The sequence below is a fragment of the Oncorhynchus mykiss genome, chromosome 27 (genome assembly GCF_057628025.1).
Source record: "Oncorhynchus mykiss isolate SJ-2025 chromosome 27, ASM5762802v1, whole genome shotgun sequence".
NCBI lineage: Eukaryota > Metazoa > Chordata > Actinopteri > Salmoniformes > Salmonidae > Oncorhynchus > Oncorhynchus mykiss.
This window is the reverse complement of record NC_143048.1, coordinates 13,879,984-13,906,498: the sequence shown is the minus strand read 5'-3', so window position 1 is coordinate 13,906,498 and position 26,515 is coordinate 13,879,984. Positions and strand designations below refer to the sequence as shown.

General features: G+C 43.2%; 2 protein-coding genes across 9 annotated transcripts; both read right to left on the bottom strand.

The window, feature by feature from the left end:
- Positions 1 to 658: 658 nt before the first annotated feature.
- LOC110507578 (ras and Rab interactor 2) lies at positions 659 to 13,728 on the bottom strand. 5 transcript variants are annotated; one of them, XM_021587649.3, is made up of 12 exons: positions 13,394 to 13,727; positions 13,103 to 13,155; positions 12,714 to 12,864; positions 9,540 to 9,648; positions 9,339 to 9,411; positions 9,142 to 9,233; positions 8,797 to 8,879; positions 4,904 to 5,132; positions 3,933 to 4,568; positions 3,416 to 3,733; positions 3,154 to 3,285; positions 659 to 1,859 (listed from the first exon to the last, which is right to left on the bottom strand). In XM_021587649.3, the coding sequence occupies exons 2-12, from the start codon at positions 13,147 to 13,149 to the stop codon at positions 1,225 to 1,227; spliced, it is 2,505 nt and encodes an 834-aa protein (XP_021443324.3). In that variant the 5' UTR covers positions 13,150 to 13,155; positions 13,394 to 13,727; the 3' UTR covers positions 659 to 1,224. The 5 variants fall into 5 exon arrangements, with proteins under 5 accessions (XP_021443324.3, XP_021443326.3, XP_021443325.3 ...); XM_090224502.1 differs by lacking the exon at positions 659 to 1,859 and adding an exon at positions 1,992 to 2,213 and having other exon boundaries at positions 13,394 to 13,709; XM_021587651.3 differs by lacking the exon at positions 12,714 to 12,864 and having other exon boundaries at positions 13,394 to 13,728.
- A 471-nt stretch (positions 13,729 to 14,199) lies between these two features.
- On the bottom strand, positions 14,200 to 19,105 carry sirt2 (sirtuin 2 (silent mating type information regulation 2, homolog) 2 (S. cerevisiae)). Of its 4 annotated transcripts, none has more exons than XM_021587652.3 (16): positions 18,722 to 19,105; positions 18,477 to 18,523; positions 18,075 to 18,126; positions 17,882 to 17,989; positions 17,524 to 17,565; positions 17,241 to 17,347; positions 17,058 to 17,114; positions 16,876 to 16,944; positions 16,639 to 16,768; positions 16,405 to 16,464; positions 16,196 to 16,251; positions 15,949 to 16,025; positions 15,730 to 15,781; positions 15,564 to 15,631; positions 15,389 to 15,455; positions 14,200 to 15,194 (listed from the first exon to the last, which is right to left on the bottom strand). In XM_021587652.3, the coding sequence occupies exons 1-16, from the start codon at positions 18,735 to 18,737 to the stop codon at positions 15,009 to 15,011; spliced, it is 1,194 nt and encodes a 397-aa protein (XP_021443327.3). In that variant the 5' UTR covers positions 18,738 to 19,105; the 3' UTR covers positions 14,200 to 15,008. The 4 variants fall into 4 exon arrangements, with proteins under 4 accessions (XP_021443327.3, XP_021443328.3, XP_090080630.1 ...); XM_021587653.3 differs by having other exon boundaries at positions 18,477 to 18,520; positions 18,722 to 18,914; XM_090224504.1 differs by having other exon boundaries at positions 18,339 to 18,523; positions 18,722 to 18,889.
- Between the last annotated feature and the right edge of the window lie 7,410 nt (positions 19,106 to 26,515).

Here is a 26,515-nt window from a genome sequence, read left to right as displayed (position 1 = left end):
CTCTCTCTTTCTCTCTGCAGCAGGACGGTTCCTATGTTTAGCTGCAGCTAGCTAGCGAATCCTAGCTTTAAATGCCTCAGGCGTCTGCCATCTGTGCGCTCGCCACCGCCATATATCTAATTTATGGCTGGACTGAATGTGTAATGTAGTCCTATGTATGCATAATATATCACGTGATCATATGTCAGAGGTGTGTGTAGTAGATGTTAAGTCTCGCTCCCATCAGGTTTGACTGGGCTGATGAAGAGCTCAGATATTTCTTAGACCTGGTTAAAAGATCGAAATGCAGGCAGAATGCCAGATGTCTCATTAGGCAAATTTGATTGGGTTTCTAATTTAAAATTCTGAATGAGGCGCTTCCATATGTATGAATGTATAGGAGGGCACGTGTGCGTGCGTTCATTTGCAAATGAGTATGTATATATTACAGTAGGTCCGTGTGTGCGCGCTTGTTTGTGTGTCTTTGTCTATGTTAGTGGTACCATGTGTCTGTAATACATGTGCTTGTATAAATAAGGACCTGTCTGCTCCACTGTTCACTCTTTAGCATCAAATATTCTACTGTGCAGATGTCTATAATGCTGTCGTTGCCGTTTGCCGCCATACAGCATTCTAATGCATGGTCAAATAATGTAGATTCAAATAATATAATGACAAGTTAAAATCAGAGTATATATTACACACCAACAGTCATTTCGTTATAGCTGTTATTTCAGGCATCTCAACACATTTCTCTCCCTTTCTCAACATCCTTATGCTTACGAGCTCCACTGTTATCATGCTTGACTCCTACTGCAACCAAGACAGAAAAGGTGTGGTACTGCAACCTAGTGGTCAACATGTAAAATACATCAAGTGTTCTAACCATGCAGCCAGCCTGCTGATGGCCTAGCCTCCATCATTTGCCCCAAATGGACCATTTAATTGGCCCCACTGAGAGTCATTTCTCTAAGGAATTACAATGAAAATATTACAAACGTCACAATTTGCAACACTCGTGGGAAATATCTTCTACAATCATTTGAAAGCACATATTTCAAATTACCCAAATTCAGCCTAGTCAGACCATTATCTTCATGCCTTATTGGGTGTATTTCAATGCAACTGAAACCAGGAATTGTAAAATAAATGTTTTGCTCAACAAGTTTACATTACAATATGTTTGCCGGCTAAGTGCTTGCAGGCAAAGCCCAGGGTTCTAGACAGACTGGCTCCTCTGGGTCATCAGTCTACCACTGGCAGCCCAGTCCACTCTGACCTCTGCTGACCTATCTGTGTGTCTGTCTGGTCATCTAGCTCCACTGACCTGGCACAGAGTTCCTCATGGACCCTATGGAGACTAGCCTGCCCTTCCTCACTCTCTAAACCCTCTACAACACACCTCCATGGTCTGACCCCTCCCTCCCAGTCCACCTCACTCCCTGCTGGATGTCCGTCCAACTCTTCTACTGTAATCGGTTTCTCCTTCCGAGGCGAGGCCTGGAGTTGTGCAGCTGGGGATCCTTGGCCCTCTGCTCTGCTGCCCTCTTCCTCCCTCACTGCTACCACCACCTCTGAGATTATGTGCAGTGCCTTGGCCACAACACTAGAGGGCGCCGGTGGGGCGTCAGTTACACTTCCTGTGCCAGTTTCCATCTCTGCGTAACTGGAGTTTTCCCTGCCCTTCTCACTGTGCCCAGGTCTCCGGAGGGTCCTCCGATTCGTGCTGCGTCGTGACTGGTTGCAGTGCAGGGTGCGCCTGCGATGCCATTGGCTCAGCGATTGCTGGGCCTCGGTGCTGAGCTGGCGCGTGACGAGACGAGGGCGGAAGCTGCTGATGTAGAAAAGAGAAGCATACAGGGACGTCAGGTAGTAACCTCCTGCAGAATAGAGAGACAAGAGACATAAGGTAGAGAAAGAGAGAAACAGAGACAGAAAGGGGGTTACTATAAGGTGTATGTGTCCATGTACACATACAGTACCAGTCAAAAGGTTGGACACACCTAGTCATTCAAGGGTTTTTCTTTATTTTTTTACTATTTTCTACATTGTAGAATAATAGTGAAGACATCAAAACAATGAAATAATACATGTGGAATCATGTAGTAACCAAAAAAGTGTTAAACAATAAATGTATTTTACATTTGAGATTCTTCAAAAGTAGCCACCCTTTGCCTTGATGACAGCTTTGCACGCTCTTGGCATTCTCTCAACCAGCTTCATGAGGTAGTCACCTGGAAAGCATTTCAATTAACAGGTGTGGCTTGTTAAAAGTTAATTTGTGGAATTTCTTTCCTTAATGCTTTTGAGCCAATCAGTTGTGTTGTGACAAGGTAGGTGTGGTATACAGAAGATAGTCCTATTTGGTAAAAGACCAAATAAGCAAAGAGAAACGACAGTCCATCATTACTTTAAGACATAAAGGTCAGTCAATACGGAACATTTCAAGAACTTTTAAAGTTTCTTCAAGTGCAGTCGCAAAAACTATCAAGAGCTTTGATGAAACTGGCTCTCATGAGGACCGCCACAGGAAAGGAAGACCCAGAGTTACCTCTGCTGCAGAGGATAAGTTCATTGGAGTTACCAGCCTCAGAAATTGCAGCCCACATAAATGCTTCACAGAGTTCAAGTAACAGACACATCTCAACATCAACTGTTCAGAGGAGACTGCTTGCATCAGGCCTTCATGGTCGAATTGCTGCAAAGAAACCACTACTAATGGACACCAATAAGAAGAAGAGACTTGCTTGGGACAAGAAACACAAGCAATGGACATTCGACCGGTGGAAATCTGTCCTTTGGTCTGATGAGTCCAAATTTGAGATTTTTGGTTCCAACCGCCGTGTCTTTGTGAGACGCAGAGTAGGTGAACGGATGATCTCCACCGTGAAGCATGGAGGAGGACGTGTGAGGGTGCTTTGCTGGTGGCTACTTTGAAGAATTTCAAATCTAAAATAAATGTTTATTTGTTTAACACTTTTTCGGTTACTACATGATTCCATATGCGTTATTTCAAAGTTTTGATGTCTTCACTATTATTAGAAAAATAGTCAAATGTAGAATGTAGAAAATTTTAAAAATAAAAAACCCTTGAATGAGTAGGTTTGTCCAAACTTTTGACTGGTACTGTACATGTTTCTGTGGGTCTGCATGATACGTCTGTATAATTCATACCCTCTCCCTGCAGCTGTGTGGGGTCCAGTAGCTCCATCATGTAGTTAGTGTCCAGCTGCAGAGTGACCACATCACTACGCAGAAGCACCCAGGTCAGACACGGCAGGAAGTCATCAGCCCCATACACCACTCCTGAGACAGAGGGGAGGAGGGAGTCAAAGGTCAAAGAACTCCAAACATTGTCCTTAATAGAGAGAAATACCCTAACCAACTCTATTCATACACATACTGAGGCTGAGCAGGTCTTCCCTGCACCACCCACCTGGGTTGGCATTGGCCGTCATGCTGTGGTAGATGGTCTTGCAGACCTTGAGCAGGATATGGACCTTCCTGCTGGGGGAGTAAGACTGGTGCATGGCTGACCACCTCTGCTGGATCTTCTCCAGGGTGACAGGGTCAGGGACCCCCGCCCCAGGTGTCCCTTCCAGCTCCTCCACCCCCCGGCCCTCCAGGAGCCGCTGGTTCTCCCTCAGCTTCCGCAGGCTACCGTCATGGTCCCAACAGCTCTGGAGGCAGGTGTACAGGTGGGCGCTCACAGGCTTTAGGGCCACCTTGTGTAGGGAGAGCTCCAGTATGGCATCTAATGTAGATAGAGGACAGAGATAATGGAGGATAAGGAGAGACTGAGGTGTTAGAAACCAATTCTGGAAAATTATGTAGTTGGAGTATTTGTCCGTTTTGGCTTTGTAGTGCATCCTGAACTAAAGCTGAACCGTTTTTTTGTATAATAGTAGTGATATTCTGTTTTCGAACACTAATTTGTTAATGGATGGACTCACCCAGCTCCCCATCGGGTGTGTCTGCCATACTGTCTATGAGGATGTGTATCTCAGGACAGTCCAGCAGTGTCTCTCTCAGGGCAGTGAGAGCCGTACGCACCTCCTGAAGCAGGTCCGCACCTGTCATTCCAGGGATAAACCCCGCCCCCAGGGTCATCTCAACGAATCCCATCACTGCCTCGGCAAACAAACCGCCCCTCCGCTTGCTGAGCTCCTGCACCCGCTTGGTCATCCTCTTCTGTGGACACCCCAGCCCACCAATGGCCAGGCCCACAGCCGAGAGGCGGTGTTTCACCTTGTCGGCCAAACGATGCGAGGGGTGGGGGGAGTGGGAAGGGGAGGTGACCGACTCCGGCTCCTCCTCCATGCTGCTAATTGACAGCGAGTCCATCTCCAGGGAGGGGGGGCGGAGGAGGGAGGGGGGTGGCGGTTTGGAGAGCCATACCCTGTCCTCAACCCAGGACACCCTGTGAGGGGACTGAGGGGCAGGGCTGAACAGGGGCTTGGGGTCTGAGGGGGGCCTGGTAGTGCGGTCCTGGGTCCAGGTTCTGTCGAGTGACTCAATGGAAGCCTCCCTACTGGGCCTCCTCAGAACCACCCCTCCTGTTGGGGTGGGGGGAGACGGGGTAGCCTGGACTACAGGAGACAATGGAGATAAGGAGACAAGACCAAACATGTCAGTTAGTCGTTGGTTGATTTTGGTTTTGGCATAATGGCTCTGATTTCTCATTAGCTCCTACAGTGAGAAGGATGATTCATGCGGTGACATTTTCCCACAGACAGGATGGACAAGGATAATAAAACAAGGTCCAATGCAGCCATTTTTGTTTATCTCAATATCAAATCATTTCAGCTCTTACATCATTTTCACAATTTTATTATTCCAACCTCATAGTGTGGAAATAAATATAAATCATAGGTAAATCATGTTTTTAACCCACACTGGGCCTTTAACAGCAAAATCACTTTACCTGGATTATCAGACCTGGAGCTGTAGGACTCCTGCTCCATTGAGATAGCTCTCTTAGTAAGAAGGCCCGACCCTGACCAAGGTCTTGTTGTACTCAGTCGTCTCTCACGCCTATAATTCGCTGGCCGATTAACTCGCTGTGGGCTGGTTGGTTGGGTCAGCCAGTCATCGCCATGCTCATGGAGATAGAGTGGGTTGATGATGCACAGAGCACCATTGGCTGCTGTCAGCTATTGAACAGAAGACAGTTGAGAGGGAGCTTGACTGTATATTTAAAAGGCATGAACCACATGAGGATCTTTCAGAAAATTAAAAATGATCATTGGAGAATGATTTGAATTTGATACAATACAATGGTTTATGGTTTGAGTATTAAAGGCCGTTTTTATCTCAATATCAAATCATTTCTGGGGAACAAATAAATACCTTACTATATTAGTTTTGCATTAAAATGGTCAAAAAGAAACAAAAAATATTTTTTTTGCAAAACAATCTTTCTCAATCAAGAATTTTGCTAGGTCTGTCTGGGAGAGGTCTGAGTGGGGAGGGGAAGGGCACCAAAGCAGAGGAGGGGGCTAATGAGAGAGAGGTTATTGACAGAGAGGTGTGGTACTCCCTTTGTCATTGGTGTATTACACCTTATTCCGCCTGGTGTGGTCACCTGGCAAGCCAAAACTCCACCCATGCATCCTGTATATGGGAGCCAGCAACTACCAGGAAATAACACTAACCACGTTTCCTTCCACAGTTTTTATGTGAGTAAAGTCATACCGTATAAAAAAAAGTAATGACAGCTTTGATGGAAACAGGAAGTTTCAGCATATTTTTTAAAATGCAGACAGATCATTTGTTTGTTTGACATGGTGGGATCTTTTTGTGTCTGTAAAATTAATTATTTGAGAAATTGCGGTGAAAATGCCTTTATGTGCATATATTGATATAATAACCATAATATTGAAGTAAAATCACACAATGATATGGTATGGGGTCCTCCTACTATGATTGGGGAAACCATGCAGTTTGTTAGGCTACACATTAAATATATTATGATGAGCCTCCTGAGCAGTGGTCTAAGGCACTATCGCAGTGCTTGAGGTATCACTACAGACCCAGGATCGGTTTGGCCGGGGGGGGGGGGCTTTACTTGGCTCATTGCCTTCTAGCGACTCCTTGTGGCGGGCCTGGCACCTGCTCGACACATTGGTGCAGCTGGCTTCCGGATTAAGCGGGCGGGAGTTAAGAAGAGCGGTTAGGACGCATGACTCGACTTTCGTCTCTTCCGAGCCCGTTGGGAAGTTGCAGCGATGAGACAAGATAGTAATTTGATCGCAATTGGATATCACGAAATTAGGGAGAAAAAGGGGGTAAAAAAATAAACAATAATAAGTTATGATAAACTTCACAGGGTGGTGAAAGTGCATTGTGATGTTAATGCTCCTTTCCAATAAATATCAAGGGTCTTATTCTGGTGACATGATGATCGATACTTGACTGCCATTTGATAAATACAATTATTCTTGCTCTTATCCATAATAATCTCATCATGTAAAGTAGTCTATCCTCACTGTATCTGTGAGCTGTTGGCTAGAACACGTGCCAAGACCAGAGTAGTCACATTTGCTATTTAACACAGAACTTTTTGTGACAAAACTATCAGTAGACTTGAAAATGCAATGGAAGCACATTGAACTTCAATTTTTGTTCTGTACTTGAAAACTTAAGTGAAAATGTACATTTTGTGTGCACTATGTCATCACGCACTGATTTCTATCCACAACAAGTCTGTTTGGTGGAAAAACAGCACTGGTGGGAAAATGTGCATATTTACTTTATGCAGATTCTAGAATATTCTCTAATTGGAAGGAAACCTAGCTACTGGTATAATTACAGTGTTAGATTCTTCAGTTGTACAATATGATATCAAAACACAATAAAAACGTAATTTCGACTGCCCTGGGCCTTTAAAACCTACAGTGGGGAGAACAAGTATTTGATACACTGCAGATTTTGCAGGTTTTCCTACTTACAAAGCATGTAGAGGTCTGTAATTTTTATCATAGGTACACTTCAACTGTGAGAGACGGAATCTAAAACAAAAATCAAGAAAATCACATTGTATGATTTTTAAGTAATTAATTTGCATTTTATTGCATGATATAAGTATTTGATCACCTACCAACCAGTAAGAATTCCGGCTCTCACAGACCTGTTAGTTTTTCTTTAAGAGTCCCTCCTGTTCTCCACTCATTACCTGTATTAACTGCACCTGTTTGAACTCGTTACCTGTATAAAAGACACCTGTCCACACACTCAATCAAACAGACTCCAACCTCTCCACAATGGCCAAGACCAGAGAGCTGTGTAATGACATCAGGGATAAAATTGTAGACCTGCACAAGGCTTGGATGGGCTCCAGGACAATAGGCAAGCAGCTTGGTGAGAAGGCAACAACTGTTGGCGCAATTATTAGAAAATGGAAGAAGTTCAAGATGATGGTCAATCACCCTCGGTCTGGGGCTCCGTGCAAGATCTCACCTCGTGGGGCATCAATGATCATGAGGAAGGTGATGGATCAGCCCAGAACTACACGGCAGAACCTGGTCAATGACCTGAAGAGTGCTGGGACCACAGTCTCAAAGAAAACCATTAGTAACACGCTACGCCGTCAATGTCCCTCTGCTCAAGCCAGCGCATGTCCAGGCCCGTCTGAAGTTTGCCAATGACCATCTGGATGATCCAGAGGAGGAATGGGAGATGGTCGTGTGGTCTGATGAGACAAAAATCGAGCTTTTTGGTCTAAACTACACTCGCCGTGTTTGGAGGAAGAAGAAGGATGAGTACAACCCCAAGAACACCATCCCAACCGTGAAGCATGGAGGTGGAAACATCATTCTTTGGGGATCATTCTTTGCTTTTCTGCAAAGGGGACAGGACGACTGCCCCATATTGAGGAGAGGCTGGATGGGGCCATGTATCGCGAGATCTTGGCCAACAACCTCCTTCCCCCAGTAAGAGCATTGAAGATGGATCGTGGCTGGGTCTTCCAGCATGACAACGACCCAAAACACACAGCCATGGCAACTAAGGAGTGGCTCCGTAAGAAGCATCTCAAGGTCCTGGAGTGGCCTAGCCAGTCTCCAGACCTGAACCCAATAGAAAATCTTTGGAGGGAGCTGAAAGTCCGTATTGCCCAGCGACAGCCCCGAAACCTGAAGGATCTGGAGAAGGTCTGTATGGAGGAGTGGGCCAAAATCCCTGCTGCAGTGTGTGCAAACCTGGTCAAGAACTACAGGAAATGTATGATCTCTGTAATTGCAAACAAAGGTTTCTTTACCAAATATTAAGTTCTGCTTTTCTGATGTATCAAATACTTATGTCATGCAATAAAATGCAAATGAATTACTTAAAAATCATACAATGTGATTTTCTGGATTTTTGTTTTAGATTCCATCTCTCACAGTTGAAGTGTACCTATGATAAAAAAAAATACAGACCTCTACATGCTTTGTAAGTAGGAAAACCTGCAAAATCGGAGGTGTATCAAATACTTGTTCTCCCCACTGTATATAGATTTGAAAAAGGACATATAATATTCAAATGTAAGATACAACTCTTTGAATGAAGAGCAAAAGGCCCTGTGACGTCAGTCTGAACTGAGGTACACTGCATCTCATCTATGATGCTGAGAGTGACAATTGACTGGGTAACATTACAAAGCACTAGGAGAACCCAAAGCAGACATCAGCTTTTCTGTGTGAACCACATGTCAAACCATGGCAACACATCCGCTAGAGTGGGTCTCCAACTACATGTCATGTTAAAGCAGAATATAAGACAGTGAATAGGTCCCAACCTTTATAGACATGTTATGAAATTATGAATGCAACTGATTACCTGTATGGTGCACATGGCAGTACCAGGAACCCTCTGAGTCATGTGATCAGTCTGGAGGTCAGAGGTGGGACACAGCCAGGATTCTATATACAAACAGGCACACAAAAAGAGAGGGAGGAAAATAGATCAAACATTAGAATGAGAGAAGAGGAGAGGGTAGTCGTCAAGAGGAGTAAGAGGAGGTAGAGTAAAAGGAGGAGCACATAGAGGACAAGACGTTTGATATGAAGTGACTAGGATGGATGACAAGGAGATAGTTGTGCAGAAGGAGTGAAAGGAAGATGATAAGTGGAAGAGAGCGTAGGTGAGGAAGAGGAGAGATGGAGAGGGTGAATTCAGACTTACTGGGACCCAGCTGGGACAGACTGTTGGACTGTGGCTGATCTGTTAGACTGTAGAGCCACGGAGGGATGAACAGACACACTGGCAACACGTCCCTGGGAGAGAGAGAGAGACAGAGAGATTAATGAAATACATCAGATGCATAACTGAGAAATACTGTAGTTAGTATACAGTATATTGCGTAGGTTGTTGTAACTCACCTGCTCATAGAGTAGAACACCACTAACTGGGCCAGATCAGAGAACCCTAAAAATGACTGAGATAGCTGATAAGCTGAGAAAGAAGAACAGAGAGTTTATTATAAGGCATACAACAAATTTGAGATAAACTTTTTTTTAAACAGGGTCACATATGAATGTTGAGGTTCTGGTCAATACAAAATGCATGTCTGTCTTGCCTACCTGCACCAGTGCGATGTATGGGGTTGTCTCTGACATGTCCACTCTCTCCTCCAGTGGCCACACACAGCAGGACGGGCTGGGAGGCAGAGTCCCTCAACACCAGGAAGCTCTGTGAAAGGAGAGAGAGAGGTGACGAGAAGCCTCATTACACTGTGTCTGGATGTTAGGAAACTTTGACTGTGCAGAGCAGCTTCACAGAAAAGGACAAGATGGATTTTTCTGTGGAACAGTCATTCAAGGCCTAGAGAAGTGAGCAAGCCAGGCTAACCTCACACCAACGCTAACTAAGTGGCAGAGAATGTGCAAGCACAAATAACACACACATATTCAAATACATGTACGCACCAAAAACTCACAGCGAAATAAGTGAGCATGCGCACACACACACACGCAATAGACCTACAGACACACTGCAGGAAGTGGGTTTGACGAACAGTGTGTTCAGGAATAGATGACTGACTGTGATAGCGAAAGACACATTGGTATGTTCACTTTGAGTCAAGTCAAAAACAAACTATAGGTATCAGCAGTTTGATGCAAGGCAAACTATATTTAATATCAAGTCCTTTAAATATCGACGCATATCGTCAACTAAACCTGTGGAAGAGAAATGAACTTTGTTCACTTCATCATTACAATGACTAGATAGTGCCTTCACAAAGTATTCATACCCCTTGACTTATTCAACACTGTTGTGTTACAGCCTGAATTCAACATGGACTATAGATATTTATAAACTGGGTGGTTTGAGCCCTGAATGTTGATTGGCTGACAGCCATGGTATATCAGACTGTATGCCACAGGTATGACAAAACACTTATTTTTACTGCTACAATTATGTTGGTAACCAGTTTATAATAGCAATAAGGCACCTCGGGGGGTTGTGGTATATGGCCAATATACCATGGCTAATGGCTGTGTCCAGGCACTCCGTGTTGCGTCATGCGTAAGAACAGCCCTTAGCCGTGGTATATTGGCCATATACCACACCCCTCGTGCCGTATTGCTTAAATAGATTCTCCCCCATATACACACAATACCCCATAATGACATGTGAAAACATGTTAAAAAATATTTTTGCACATTTATTGAAAATGAAATATTAAAGTATTCCATTTACATAAGTATTCACACCCCTGAGTCAATACTTTGTAGAAGCACCTTTGGCAGCGATAACAACTGTCTTTCTGGGTAAGCCTCTAAGAGCTTTCCACACTGGGATTGTGCAACATTTGCCCATTATTATTTTCAAAATTCTTCAAGCTCTGTCAAATTGGTTGTTGATTATTGCTAGACAACCATTTTTAAGTCTTGCCGTAGATTTTCTAATTAGACTTCAATCAAAACTGTAACTCGTCCACTCAGGAACAATTGATGTCTTCTTGGTAAACAACTCCAGTATAGATTTGGCCTTGTGTTTTAGGTTATTGTCCTGCTGAAAGGTGAATTCATCTCCCAGTGACTGATCAAAAGTAGGCTGAACCAGGTTTCCCTCTAGTATTTTGCCCGTGCTTAGCTCCATTCCGTTTCTTTTTTTATTCTGAAAAACTCATCAGACCTTAACGATTACAAGCATACCCATAACATGATGCAGCCATCACTATGCTTGGAAATATGGAGAGTGCTACTCAGTAATATGTTGTGTTGGATTTGCCCCAAACATAACACTTTTTTTTCAGGACAAAGTGAATTGCTTTGTCACATGTTTTGCAGTATTACTTTAGTGCTTTGTAGCAAACAGGATGCATGTTTTTGAATACTTTTCACTGTCATTTAGGTTACTTTTGTGGAGTAACTGCAATGTTGTTGTTCCATCCTCAGTTTTCTCCTATCACAACCATTAAACTCTGTAACTGTTTTAAAGTCACCATTGGCCTCATGGTGAAATCCCTGAGCCGTTTCCTTCCTCTACGGCAAGTGAGTTAGGAAGTAGACCTGTATCTTTGTAGTGACTAGGTGTATTGATACACCATCCAAAGTTTAATTAATAACTTCACCATGCTCAAAGGGATATTCAATGTCTGCTTTTTTATTTTTTACCCATCTACCAATAGGTGCCCTTCTTTGCGAGGGCACCTCCCTAGTCTTTGTGGTTGAATCTATGTTTGAAATTACATGTAATTGTGTGTGTGGGGTACAGAGATGAGGTAGTCATTCAAAAAGCATGTTAAACACTATTATTGCACACACAGTGAGTTCATGCAACTTATTAAGTGACTTGTAAAGAAAATGTTTACTCCTAAACTTATTTAGGCCATATCAAAGGGGTTGAATACATATTGACTCAAGACATTTCAGCGCTTATGTAAAAATGTCAAAAAATATAATTCCACTATGACACTATGGGGTATTGTGTGAAGGCCAGTGACAAAACATCTCAATTTAATCCATTTTAAATTCAGGCTGTAACACAACAGCATTTCGAAAAAGTCAAGAATAACATGTAAGTGTTGCTCTTTCTTACAGTGATACTACCTATCCACATGGAAAATGTGTTGGGGGAAAAAACATTGCTAAAGTGCTTTTCTTATCCCACCAATTCAACCTAAACCCTGACATACAGTCATTTTTACAGTGTAATCGGATGCTGTATCCAGATACTGGATCACCATTGTCTCACCGTACTCACTTGTCTCAGAGGCTGGTCTTGTTGAGAAAGGGTCCTTAAAATAGCTGGGGTTCTTTAGCAAACCGAAAATACTTTCTGCAACGATCAACTTCTACGCCACTACTTAGTCTGCTCCTCTTTCTTTCAGTCCATCTGTGTCTCTCCTCTCTTACTCTCTCACACATGCAGCACTTCTGCATTCATTTGCGTTTATGCAAAGTAAGGAGAACTACAAGTGCAACTCGACATGCTGTAAGTGCCTGCTTCCATTTCGTCTGTAATATCGCAGCCTGTCCACATGCCAACCTAATGTACCAAGGTGACCTGGAGACTAGGCCTACGGGCCTGAATACAGAGAGGTCAACCATGAGGTCAGATAGTAGATAGTGGCATGGACCTACACAGTGTGTGTCCCCGTCCCAAATGGCAGAGCCATATGGGCCCTGGTCAAAAGTAGTGCACTAGATATGGTATAGGGTGCCATTTGGGACAGACACATACTGTGTAGGTCCATGCCACTATCTACTATCTGACCTCATGGTTGAGGGTGGTGGGGGGGAACTCACCCCAGCAGGCCGGCCCCAGAGGGCAGCATGGGCACCGTCTCTATCCCAGGGGCCCCCAGGGGCCCAGGCGTCCTGACACAGTCGCAACCTGTCCAGCAGAGTCAGGGGCCTCCTTGAAACTTTCTCTGTCCTCACCGTGCCACTCACACCTCTAGAGATAATGGCACAACAGGGGGTAATTACAGGCACCATAATATGCTGTTACAGCATACAGGGGCGGTTTACCAGCCTAGTTCTGGACTAAAAAACAAGTAAGATGTAAAATGCCTTTCAATCCAGGACGACGTTTAATCAGTGTCCTGGAAACCGCCAGAGCTTGTATAAAACGGAGATCTATACCCCGAGTAGGTCCCTAATAACGATCCATGGGGTGGAGAAAAGATCCTCACCTGTGAGAGTCATCCTTCTCATCCTGATCTTCCAATCCCCTCATCATCCCAGACTAGAGGACACCACAGAAACATAGTGTACAAAATGTTTAGTGTATGCCAACCGCAAATAGATTAAGATTAAATCCAATATATCAACATTAAAGATTTTTTTTAAAGAACATGAGAGAAAAATGACCATTTGAAAAAGTTATTCTGGAATAGAAGAGTGATAACATCCTTCTTCAACACACATTTAAAGGGATAGTTCACCCAAAATACATTATTTTGACATTAAAAAGGGTTACTTACTGTTAATAGGCCCTATATGGCTGTTTTCAAAGTAGCTGTGACTTTATGTGGCTTCCCTTCAGCCAGACAGAAACTCCACAGATCTCTTCATGTTCTAACCTTGTGCCAACAGATTGTCCTTTCACATTCTAACTACGTTGCTCAACAATTTATCTTATTGATGAAAAATGACAGGGTAAAAAAAAATCCTAATGCAGACTTCGTACCTTAGCGAGATAGTATTTCGCTGTTCCGTCAGAAGCATGTATTGTGTCGATGCTTTTACCTGCCTCTACCACACTCGACTACACACCTTGACATTTGATGTTGCACTTTCACTTGCTCACAAGTTCTCAACTTATTTTGTGTTTTCTCATTCTCTCCTCCTCCATCTCCCACCCCCCTCATGTGGTTAACCTTGCTAACACATTTAACATAGAAAGAAATTAGTCTGCTTAGCCTTTTTTCCTCAAGACCTGAATAATACTGATCTCTCTCTCTCTTTTACTCACAGACAAATCTGTGTGTTGCACTTTATAGAGGTGAAAACACAGACAAAAATGGATTCACAGACACTGCCATTTAAAAGCTGAGTCAGGGAAGTGGTGTGAGTATGGAGGGTGAGATGGTGAATAAAAGATGGGATTCTAAGTGTAAGTGTGCAACAGTATTTTCTGTTCAACTAATGGCTACAATACACTACATAGAAATAAACAACGCATGCACCCTGTCACAGACAACATCAATTGTACCAATCAACATCAGTTGCACCAGCTGGGTTTGAGGTCAATGCTTAAATGTACTGTATGTGTATGAAAAATACCAAATTCAGAGGGAGACTGACACTTTATTTTGTGTTTTTACTTGTTGTATCACACGCAATCTTTTAGAAAGCATCGAGTTGCATTTGGTCAACACCAGAGATGTACTGCGACATCATCTCACACCACTGTGGTAACTTCCTGCTGCATCATTTGTGCTGAAATAGAAACCGTCCTACACCAACAGCTACAGGAAGTAGAGAAACTAAATGTCACAGGTACGCTTAATAGATTAAAACATATTGTTAAAAATAATTATATTGAAACAATTGATAGAAACAAGGAGCACAAAAAGCAATGTCATGAAAAACAAATCCATAATTATAATTGCTTATAAATAGTAAGTCATAAAATGCTATATTATACTTTTCCCCCATTTTATTTACAGTAGTTGTGTCACTGCATCAGTGGATGCATCAGATATTCATCATCTTTGTTACCCTGCCATGCCCTCTACACTTTGTCATTTCAGTCTAAAATCATCAACTATATGACTCAACAGAGCTAGTTGGCATGCTGACAGCTCAGTGCCTGTAGTTCTCTCCCTCAGAAGGAAACGTATGCTCATTTTAGTGTGTATTGCTATAAACTCCATCTGTGGGAACTGTCAAAAGACAGACCAATACACACAGTAGGAGTCAGGAGGTGGGTTTATGTCAAACAGAGGTTGGAGAGGAGAGAGAAGTTAGTAAAGTGCAAACTAAAGGGAGAAAATCCAAAACAGACAGTAGAGCACAGTCCTGGTTAATGTATGGAACTCTGCTTCCAGACTGAAGCCAAGTGATGGGTTGGAGCCGGCCGGCCAGTCTCATTAGTTATTCTACCTCCGCCTCCCCTGACTCCGCCTTCCCTGACTCCGCCTTCCCTGACTCCGCCTTCCCTGACTCCGCCTTCCCTGACTCCGCCTTCCCTGCAGCTCCAGAGCTCTGATTTGTCCGTTCCTCTTCGGCTTTGCTGTTAATCTTCTCATGCTCCCGTTTCACCATCTCTTCCAGCTCCGCCTTGGAGAAAGAGAGATAATGGAGGGAGGGAGAGTGGGAGTGCGAGAATGGTGAGCGAAAAAGAGAGAGAGAGAAAAAAAAGACTACTTTAAGGTTTCAAGAACTTTCATCGAACTCAACAATCTCTGTCTCACTCTTATCACGAATGGGTCCATAGAATATGGGTATTTACTAAGCATGTACAGTATATTTACCTTCCATCCCAGTAGCTCAGCAAGTGCCAAGCATCCATCATCACATGTACTAATATGAGCCACATCCCTGAGAGAGACAAATCATAACCAATGAATATTCATCAGCAAAACCTCCAACACCATCTCCACCATCATCATTATCACTGTAGTTCAAGTGAAAGTGATAGCTTCTCGCCTGTATGCTTTCGCTGAGTCAAAGTCCATCCCTCCGCCAATGCTTATAATCCCTAATAGAGGATCTGCCTACAGGGAGACGCAGACAGAAAGATATACACGTTAACATACAGAGGTGGATAGAGGAAGGAAAGTCTAATGCAAATCCAGAGGGACAGAGGACTTACACCGCCTGCTTTCTCCAGGTTAATGAGCAGTCTAGGGCAGCTGTTTGAAACCCTGCAAACACAAACATGTATTCCATCACACACCATTTATGAGCTTGTTGATGCTTGAGTACATGGTTGAAGAGAACACATGTTGAAACGCAACACTATACCAATATAGTAGTCTATCAGATAACATTATAATCATGGTTCTGTGAAGAGTCAGACAGAAAGACTCACCTGCCAACCAGAGCAGCAAAGGGCTGAACCTGCAGGGAGGTCCCCATTATAATCAGCAGATCACAGCGAGGAAAGTCCTGGAGGAGAATAGAAACAGGAGACGACGGTAACAGGAACCAGTACTGTGCCTTTCATTATGGTTCATCACTTCATTATGGGTGTACACACCCTAATATGCACATTCATGGAAAAGACAGAGGCACAAACTCTAAGTAGTCTATCAAGTCAACACCCAGACCACACTCACCATGGCCATTGAGGTGAAGAACCTCTTCGGTAGATTCTCACCAAAGAAAACAATGTCTGAAAATGGAGAACAAGGAGAAATACAGTCTTTTACAAAGAAAGTGTAATAAACAGGTATGAACTTTGAACTAAAAGGAACTGAAAAGGGAGAGAGCATATTCAAGTAAGGAGGGATAAGAAGTAAAAGGAAATGACAACGCAGTCACTCACCTGGTTTAACCAGATTGCTGCACTTGTCACATTTGGGGATGTCATCCGAGAAGATTTTCTCTGCAGGTCAGAGGTAAACAAGATTAGAATTCAACAATTATTTGAATAGCACCAACGCTCCTTTTAAATGACAACTTAATTAGCATATCCATGTAAATGAGTGTCTGCCTAGGTGGTATAACAGCGTTTTGTTAAACCACCCCAGTTAGATATTACCGTACCACATACACTAACCTTTCATCCAGTCCAAGTCGTACTCTTTGCGGCACATAAAGCTGACACAGTGTGAGGTGTAGAAGGTGCCGTGGGCTTCAATCAGGTCCTCTCCCTCCAGTCCTGCTACACGTTCCAGGGTGTCAATATTCTGCACAGGCAGAAATGGAGGGGTTGATGACACTTCAATAACACTTCAATACAGGCTGTAGGTGACTAACTCAGACACAGAACAAAGGATATGAAAGAATACCGAACCTGTGAGTAGCAGCGTTTGAGTAGCCCTTTGTCCTTCAGCAACTTGATGAAGTAGTGACATACTGTGGGCTTAACATACAACAACACTGCTGTTAGTGATACCTAAAAATAAACAGGCACAATGCACAATTCAGGAAATAAAGTTAAGAAAATGAAAGGCCAGAAAATAAGCTAGATCCTACCTTGAATTGTCCTGGGTACAGCTCCCTGGCCAGGGCAAAGAAGGGCTCAGGGTGTTTCTGATATAGAAAGAGGTACATCTTGAGTGGTGATAGCAGCAAATAACAAAATAATCTGCGCAGATCTTTAGTGTAGCAAGCTAATTACTTTCTTAAGCCAAAAGAATCCGACAGAACGTTTCAGACCTTAAAGTAGTCTATCTGGAAGATAGCCTCAGGGTATGGCAAGTTGTACTTCTGCAGGTTAGCATAGAGCCCTGTGTCTGGGGAGCGGAAGTCAGGGATCCCAGCCGCTGAGGGGGACAGAGGGGCAGTGTCATCATCACAAAAGTGGTGGATACATTATACACACAATTTAGAGGGAAATCTATTTGTATTTAGGCTAAGTGTCTTATTTGTCCAACAAAACAGGTCTAGACTAATTATGTTATGCTCAGCCCACGGTTATGCAAGAGGGGGAGTTACTCACATGTAGAGATCCCTGCACCCACCATACAGATTATGTTTTTGCCTGTGGAGGATAGAGGAGCAGAGAGAATCCTTTAACTTCCTGGATTGTACCATTTGTTAACCAATGAAGCAGTATCACATAGTCAGTTGTAGTTGTAGTAACATACTTAAATATTGGTATGTTTTTCAGCAAGCAAATTATATGGCCTCAGGCTAGACAGATGATGTTATTCCTAATACAGTCTATTTTCTTGTGTTGACTAATGGCACATTTATACTAGGCCTAGATGACAGATGCACTGCTTGCTGGGCTACATAGTCATCAACCCCTACATGAAATGTGTACACGCTGGGTTAGAGATTAATAATAGACTCACATTTGCCACTCTGTATGTAACTGGCCACCCCCTCAAGAGTCAGCTCATCCAAAACCTTCTCTCCAGATATGCCCAAGGTTTTAGAGAAGAGATTGCGCAGGAAATCCACTGTACGAAATAAACAAATAATTATTCTGATGAAAATATGAGACTTTGGTGTTGACAGCAAAAACTTGAGGTTTTTGACACTTACTCTCTGTGTCCCCTGATGCCTCGCCGTCGTCACTGCTATCGTCTGACTGCTCCTAGCAGAAATCAAGAGGAAACTCGGTGTAAACATGGAAACATTAGTTTGATCAAGAACATTACAATTATAATCCTTGTTTGGTTTTATGCACATCATAAGAAGCTGTGCATTGTATTGCATGCCAATACAGTGTCAGTGTGTCAACATGTCAATGGATGCAGAATACACAGTCTACGATTGGTGACAAGTCATGACAGGTTCTCTACTAACCGTGTGCCTGACAAACTAGCCATGACAACTAGCTACTAGCTAGTTATTGGCTAACGTTAGCCAGCCAGGTATCCATCCATAGGGCAAGGCATGTACACACACTGACAACTCCTAACCACAAGATGTAGTATTTCTTGCCTCTGGTTCAGGGGTGTTCTCCTCGACCTCTTCTCTGTTAGAAGCTTCTGGAAAAATACGAAACAAATCCATGTCATGTTGCTATTTACAAGTAGCTAACCACAATGCTGAACGCTTTAGTTAGCTAGCTTTACCTAGGCAGCTAGCTAGCAATGTAGCTAGCTACATTAGCTAGCTGGCTGGCTGGCTGGCTGGCTGCACTTAATTTTCGAGCAAAGGCCAGTCCAAGACGAAAAAAGGTATACCTGGTACATCAGACATTTATCCGTCTAGACTAATCCAACACAGATGTGTATGCTATTGTGTGTGTTGCTCCCGTATGTTTAACTTAACTTGCTAAATATGCAGGTTGATTCGTACAGTTGCGATATGATTGTTGTTGTCCGTCGCGAATTAATTCCGTGTTGCTAACTTCCGCATAAGAAATATTCCAACAATAAACAAGCACATGCGCACGCGTTGGCCTACTTTTGCAGATCGCGGTTGGATTTATATATTAGCCGAGCTGTTTTGTATCGTGCAAGTAAAACACAATCGGTTACATTGTCATCATTTAGCAAAAATAAGCTAATAATATCACTGAGATGACTCAATATGGTTATATGTACCTGCAGAAGTAGTTTAAGCATGAACTCATGAGCAGCAATGTTTTGTTACAGTATGATTGCAACAGTATATCATGTAGTTAATACATAATTACCTCAATCTATAAAATATGTTAATCTCTTTGTTTACCTCTTGAATGGTTATTCCTATTATTCAACTTCACCTTTAAGGTCTCCTCTCCACTCTTCAGTCTCAAAGGATTATAGGATTTACATCCCTCACTTATAGTTAATAAGATTCACACACGTTTTAAAATGCTAACCATAACATCTGTCCATTTGGTTTTCTGTGTCTGCTCCATAAATGTCTGTATTGATCCAGATGCACAACACGAAGCATACTTTACAAATAAATACATTTAATTTAATATTTAATTGTGTCACCAATACAATGTATAATAATAATCTGTACCATCATCATATATACAGTCCATCAATACTTTAAGACATGAAGTTCAGTCAATACAGCACATTTCTAAAACGTCGAACGTTTCTTCAAGTGCAGTCGCAAAAACCATCAGCGCTATGACAAAACTGTCTCTAATGAGGACCGCCACAGGAAAGGAAGACCCAGAGTTACCTCTGCTGCAGAGGATAAGTTCATTGGAGTTACCAGCCTAAGAAATTGCATTCCAAATGCTTCACAGAGGAGAATGCGTGAATCAGGCCTTCATGGTCAAATTGCTGCAAAGAAACCACCACTAAAGGACACCAATAATAAGAAGAGACTTTCTTGGGCCAAGAAACATGAGCAATGGACATTAGACCGGTGGAAATGTGTCCTTTGGTCTGATGAGTCCAAATTTGAGATTTTTGGTTCCAAAAGGTTGAATACCACTGGCATTGTCACGCCCTGACCATATAGAGCCCTTGTTTCTCTATGGTGTAGTAGGTCAGGGCGTGACTAGGGGGCATTCTAGTTTATAATTTCTATGTTGTGTTCTAGTTTATATCTTCTATGTTGGTGTTTTGTATGATTCCCAATTAGAGGCAGCTGGTAATCATTGTCTCTAATTGGGGATCATATTTAAGTAGCTATTTTTCCCACCTGTGTTTGTGGGATATTGTTTTGTGTTTGTGCACCACGTAGTCACTTTTAGTTGTTCGTTTATTGATATATTTTGTTTTGTTTAAGTTTCTCTTTGTATTAAATATGTGGAACTCAACATCCAATGCGCCTTGGTCTCGTTCTTACCAAAGCCGTGACAGGCATAGGGTACAGTGGTGGCCAAAAGTTTTGAAAATGACACAAATATTAATTTCCACAAAGTTTTCTGCCTCAGTGTCTTTAGATATTTTTGTCAGATGTTACTATGGAATACTGAAGTATAATTACAAGCATTTCATAAGTGTCAAAGGCTTTTATTGACAATTATATGAAGTTGATGCAAAGAGTCAATATTTGCAGTGTTGACCCTTCTTTTTCAAGACCTCTGCAATCCGCCCTGGCATGCTGTCAATTAACTTCTGGGCCACATCCTGACTGATGGCAGCCCATTCTTGCATAATCAATGCTTGGAGTTTGTCAGAATTTATGGGTTTTTGTTTGTCCACCCGCCTCTTGAGGATTGGCCATAAGGTGCTCCATCATGCTGGAAAGGGCATTGTTGGTCACCAAACTGTTCCTGGATGGTTGGGAGAAGTTGCTCTCGAAAGATGTGTTGGTACCATTCGTTATTCATGGCTGTGTCCTTAGGCAAAATTGTGAGTGAGCCCACTCCCTTGGCTGAGAAACAACCCCACACATGAATGGTCTCAGGATGCTTTACTGTTGGCATGACACAGGACTGATGTTAGCGCTCACCTTGTCTTCTCCGGACAAGCTTTTTTTCCGGATGCCCCAAACAATCGGAAAGGGGATTCATCAGAGAAAATGACTTTACCCCAGTCCTCAGCAGTCCAATCCCTGTACCTTTTGCAGAATATCAGTCTGTCCCTGATGTTTTTCCTGGAGAGAAGTGGCTTCTTTGCTGCCCTTCTTGACAACATTCCATCCTCCAAAAGTCTTCGCCTCACTGTGCGTGCAGATGCACTCACACCTGCCTGCTGCCATTCCTGAACAAGCTCTGTACTGGTTGTGCCCCGATCCCACAGCTGAACCAACTTTAGGAGACTTTCTTGGGCGCCCTGAAGCCTTCTTCACAACAATTGAACCACTCTCCTTGAAGTTCTTGATGATCCGATAAATGGTTGATTTAGGTGCAATCTTACTGGCAGCAATATCCTTGCCTGTGAAGCCCTTTTTGTCTTGAAGGCAACCATGGTTGACAGAGGAAGAACAATGATTCCAAGCACCACCCTCCTTTTGAAGCTTCCAATCTGTTATTCGAACTCAATCAGCATGACAGAGTGATCTCCAGCCTTGTCCTCGTCAACCCTCACACCTGTGTTAACAAGAGAATCACTGACATGATGTCAGCTGGTCCTTTTGTGGCAGGGCTGAATTGCAGTGGCCATGTTTTGCATGGCAAAGAGGGACTTTGCAATTAATTGCAATTCATCTGATCACTCTTCACAACATTCTGGAGTATATGCAAATTGCCATCATACAAACTGAGGCAGCAGACTTTGTGAAAATTAATATTTGTGTCATTCTCAAAACTTTTGGCCACGACTGTACATAAATAAAAATACATATGAACCAAAATGCAAAGTTGTCCATGAATATTTATGAAGGGTAACTTTCTTATTGAACCTGCATTGTGAAATAAATACAAATCCCCACCCCCCAGACATGAATAAAGTGGTATGTACCCAGGTTTTCTAGGCCTGTGTAGTTAATGAGTGTGTTGCTGACATCCACTTCCTCTATGGCGCTGTCCCGGCGGTTCATGAAATCCCAGTTGAACTTCCCTCTTCTGTCTGATCGGAACCACTCTGACTGTCCTGCAAACCTGGAGGGACAACAGACTAGTCATCACTAACAACAAGTGAACAACACAGTGATCAGCAAATAGAACAACAACAAAAAAACATCCAAATGCACAACAACAAAAAACACAAAGCACACTAATACTCACCAACAGGTCAAAAAGGGAGCATGCACAGGCAGTTATGGGCAGCCCAAAATGGCATAACAGTTACCTGAATCCTCCCTTGAGGCTAAGGATGTAATAAGCAGCTGCAACGTTGTCCCCATAGTTCTGCTGGGTGTAACCATAGAAACTGTGAGGAGAAGGAGACAGGGGTTGGGCTGAGAGCAATGTTTATGGAGTTGGGACAGCCAGTTCCACTTTGATCCCTACACATTCGCCTTAGCCCTAACCCTTCATTGCATGCAGATCTAAAGGGTCTGGATAGAAAAAGCAGCGTTGGGAGCGTCCACCATTTTGCTCACCAACGCCTTACAGATCGTGCATTGAAGGGTAATGGGCAAGGGGGAGGGATAGGGATAGGGATAGGGAACGATTTGGGATAATGGCGTGCTGATAGAAATGCATGTAGCTAGAATAATCGGTGTGTTTTCCTGTTACACATACAAATTCTAATGACGTAGACCTCGGTTCTTGAACCAGGAGCTCCAGCTGAGGAGAGTCTCGATGTCATGGAAACGCTGGCTCAGGAAGAGGAGGAGCCTGGCTTGTAGTGAGGGCGGAGCCACAGGGATAGAACTCGTGTAATGCGATGTGGCGACCAAGAGGGTCACCTGACTACAGCTTCGCCGCCTCAACTGACAGACAGATACAAAGGACATGGGCAGTGAGAAAGAAGAGAGACAAATGCACAATGCAAATGAGAGGAAATCTACTAGGCATGTTGATATGCTGTAACCATAAACCTAAGAGTGGTGAGAGGAGTGCCTTAGTTCAACTCTCATCCGTGTGTGATGTCGCATTATTTGGATTTGGACTTCATAGATCAGTTCCTGTTCCTGTTCCTGTTCCTGTTCCTGTTCCTGGAGGGCCTCACATATGTGTAGAGTTTTGCACTTAAAAAAAATATATTGTTGATTTGATTAGCTAGTTACTTTTCAGCCCACCCTGCTCTAGTATGGAGGAGCAATCATATCACTTGATCCCCAAAAGTATATGATTAGACATCACATCTATTTTATTGATCATCTTGAAAAATGTGACAGGTAGGACCTTTTTAGAGGTCCCTCACTAATTTGTCTGTGACACTATAAAACAACATTTGAGCAGGCAGAGGTGAGAAGACAATTTCACTGGGGTCATAGCTACGTGCTATGTGCGAAGAAAGTCTCACAAAAAGTCTCACAAAAAGTGCAACAGGTGATTTCAACAAATTATACGTTGTACAACCCTTGCGTTCAAGAAGCTATTGTAATTTGACACCAAGGTATGTCGTGATTTAGGCCTTTCCATAATAAATGAGGCCTGATACTCCATCACCACATAATATTGTTGTTGTTGAATCATTCTCTTTGGCAATAGCACTAGACATTGTGTGAATCTGTTTAGTCTCTGCCCTTTCCTCTCAATGTCTCCTACCTAGACCACAGCCAAAATAACTTGAAGAATGACAGTAAGGTAAGCTATTATTAACAGTCTGAGAGAAGGTCAGTCCCTCTAGATTCATTTTAGGATCTGGAAATTGGTGGATCGGTTAATCATTTGGTGGTGCAGGACAGTAGGTGGTGTATTGAGTGAAGGATTTTAGAAAGTATGCCTGGGGAATACAGGCAACTTATAGAATTTGAGAGTTACAGTAACTGAAAGAGAGTGATATAATAGCCTAAGTAAGAATGTAAAAGGGAGGCAACATCTCCCCTGTCTCATTCCAATCCATTTATTCCACAATCCCATTCTCCCCATGGCTTCACTCCATCTCCCATCATTCCCATTTCCACATACTTTGCCAGCATAGGAGAAAAACACACCTGACAGATGAGGGGACGGCTCGATACATGGAAGAAACACTAACATCCCCTTCGTCTCTCCTCCTCTCTTCTCCCAGGGTCCACTGGGGCAGCTCCGGACCAACAGACGGCTCTCCCTTGTTGTCACTGGCAACTAGCAAATAAGATCAGCCTCGCTGGTGATTTACTCCAGTCCTAATGTTGATTACAGAGAGGGAGGGTGACGGTTGCAGTTCACTATGGTGGGTGTACGTAAAGCATTCATAACACCTTTATGAAACCACGACCCCTTCATGAATGTCGTAGTATCATTCACAACAACCTTCGTATTCAAAACCCCTTATGAATGTTGTTGAATAATGAGTCGTGAAGGTGGTCATGAATGATACAGCAACACTCATAATGGTGTTATGACTGGTTTCATAAATGTGTAATGTGTACCCCCCCTATAAAGTAAAGTGTTACCCAGAAGACTGTTAGAAAAGCATCAAGTTCATTGAGAGACAAGGCAGTGTCAGTTGCATGTGATCTAATGCCCATCATGGAGGATAACGTGTGAATGGATTTCTAATCAGTGAATTGATGAATAGATGGGTGGGTTGTTGGAATGGAACTACTGTAGCAGACGGCACAGGAGGAGGTGGTATAGAGAGTATAGACTTCAGGGAGTAGCCTCGTCTCCGTGAGTGTCTGGACATGTCTACAGAGAGATAGAGAGAGATAGAGAGATGGAGAGATGTAGAGAGATGATCTCTCACTTTAGAGAGATGGTGCAAATTCAAATCTGGACTTTGAAACCAGTTCCGCTGCTTTTTTCCCCCATTCTTCCCCTAATATGCAATTGATATAGAGCTGGGACACCAAGGTGTATGCAATTCATTGTCAGGTAGAACAGAAAACCAGAAGTAGTACTGACCTCATAGGGTACAACCCTAGACAGTAATTCTCCTCATAGATTATGTATGTATGAACTACACATTGACGCATTCAGGTTACTTACTAGTCTCCAAAGTACTGGAGCATGTCTTCAATGTATTTTATGTAGTGTTTATTCTGTGTTTTTGGTCATGAATGCATTTGTAGGTTTTTTTATACTTTCCTTTTTAAAATTTGGACTGTGGGATTTCAAAGATGACAGTTGTTTATGTGTTATTCACTCACACCTCAAGTGCATACTTGTTATTTCTTCATTGTCCAAGAAAATTCTGCACCAAATGTCCAACGAGAAATTGTGTCATACAGTGTTTTATAGAGTTTGTAGAACAAATGTCACAGAAATCATTATTGGAAACATGAGAGAGCCATTCTCTGAATGCCTACTCAAAGGCCTCAAAAGGATCCACTGATCCAATTAGTGTAAAGCGGGCTGGAAAAGGCTGTAGCCTGTTGTGCCTCTCTCTCCAGCCCCAGGAAAGGGGGAGCAGAATGGGTATGAGTGTTGGATTGTGCCCCTGCCTGCCTGGGAAGGAAGTCTATGGCTTCATAATGGCGGCCTGTGAGGTGTGCTGTTTTAAACCACCCATAAGGTCACAGGGATGCTGTAAATCTAAATCACAGCTTGAAAGATTGACAGCATGCGCGCCGCAATAGTAGTTCAGTCAAGTGCATCCAGTTACCTCCTTCCATTGGAGGACAGAGTGTCCCGACTGGCCACGTAGGGGGATAGGATGCACACTGTAAGTGATACAGTACACACACTCACACTCACACACACAAACAATACGTCTGGTTGTTTCTCAGTGTATTGGATGTTATTGATGCTGTTGATGCAGAAATAGCACATGATGTGGATGTGTGTGGATAGTCACTGCAACATGTGTTGGCAAGGATACCAGGAGAAGCTCTTCAGATTTTGATCCTGTGCCAACTGTTAGTGTTTTTTTCTTTCATCGGTTAAGACCGTATTTTCAATGTGTGTCCATTGCCACTTTTATGTCTAATTTTAGCCCATTTTGGTTGAATAATAGTTGGCGTAAAATCCGCAGGTGATGACGCTGCCGAGGTTAGCTTCACCTTTTAAAGGCCCAAACTAATGAGCAATTATCTGGTTGGCTGTGTCTCCAAAGTCCCTCCCAGCATGTCTGCTGTTAGAACCCCCTCTGATCCGGTTGGAACCCCCTCTTATCCAGTTGGAACCCCCTCTTATCCAGTTAGAAACCATCTTATCCCGTTGGAACCCCCTCTTATCCAGTTAGAACCCCCTCTGATCCAGTTGCAACCGCATCTGATCCAGATGGAACCCCCTTATATTCAGTTGGAACCTCCTCTTATCCAGTTGGAACCCCCTCTTATCCAGTTGGAACCCCCTCTGATACAATTGGAACCCCCCCTGATACAGTTGGAACCCCCTCTGATCCAGTTGGAACCCCCTCTTATCCAGTTGGAACCCCCTCTGATCCAGTTGAAACCCCCTCTTATCCAGTTGGAACCCCCTCTTATCCAGTTAGAACCCCCTCGTATCCAGTTGGAACCCCTCTGATCCAGTTGGAGGCCCTTCTGATCCAGTTGGAGCTCCCTCCTATCCAGTTGGAACCCCATCTGATCCAGTTGGAGACCCTTCTGATCCAGTTGAAGCTCCCTCCTATCCAGTTGGAACCCCCTCTGATCCAGTTGGA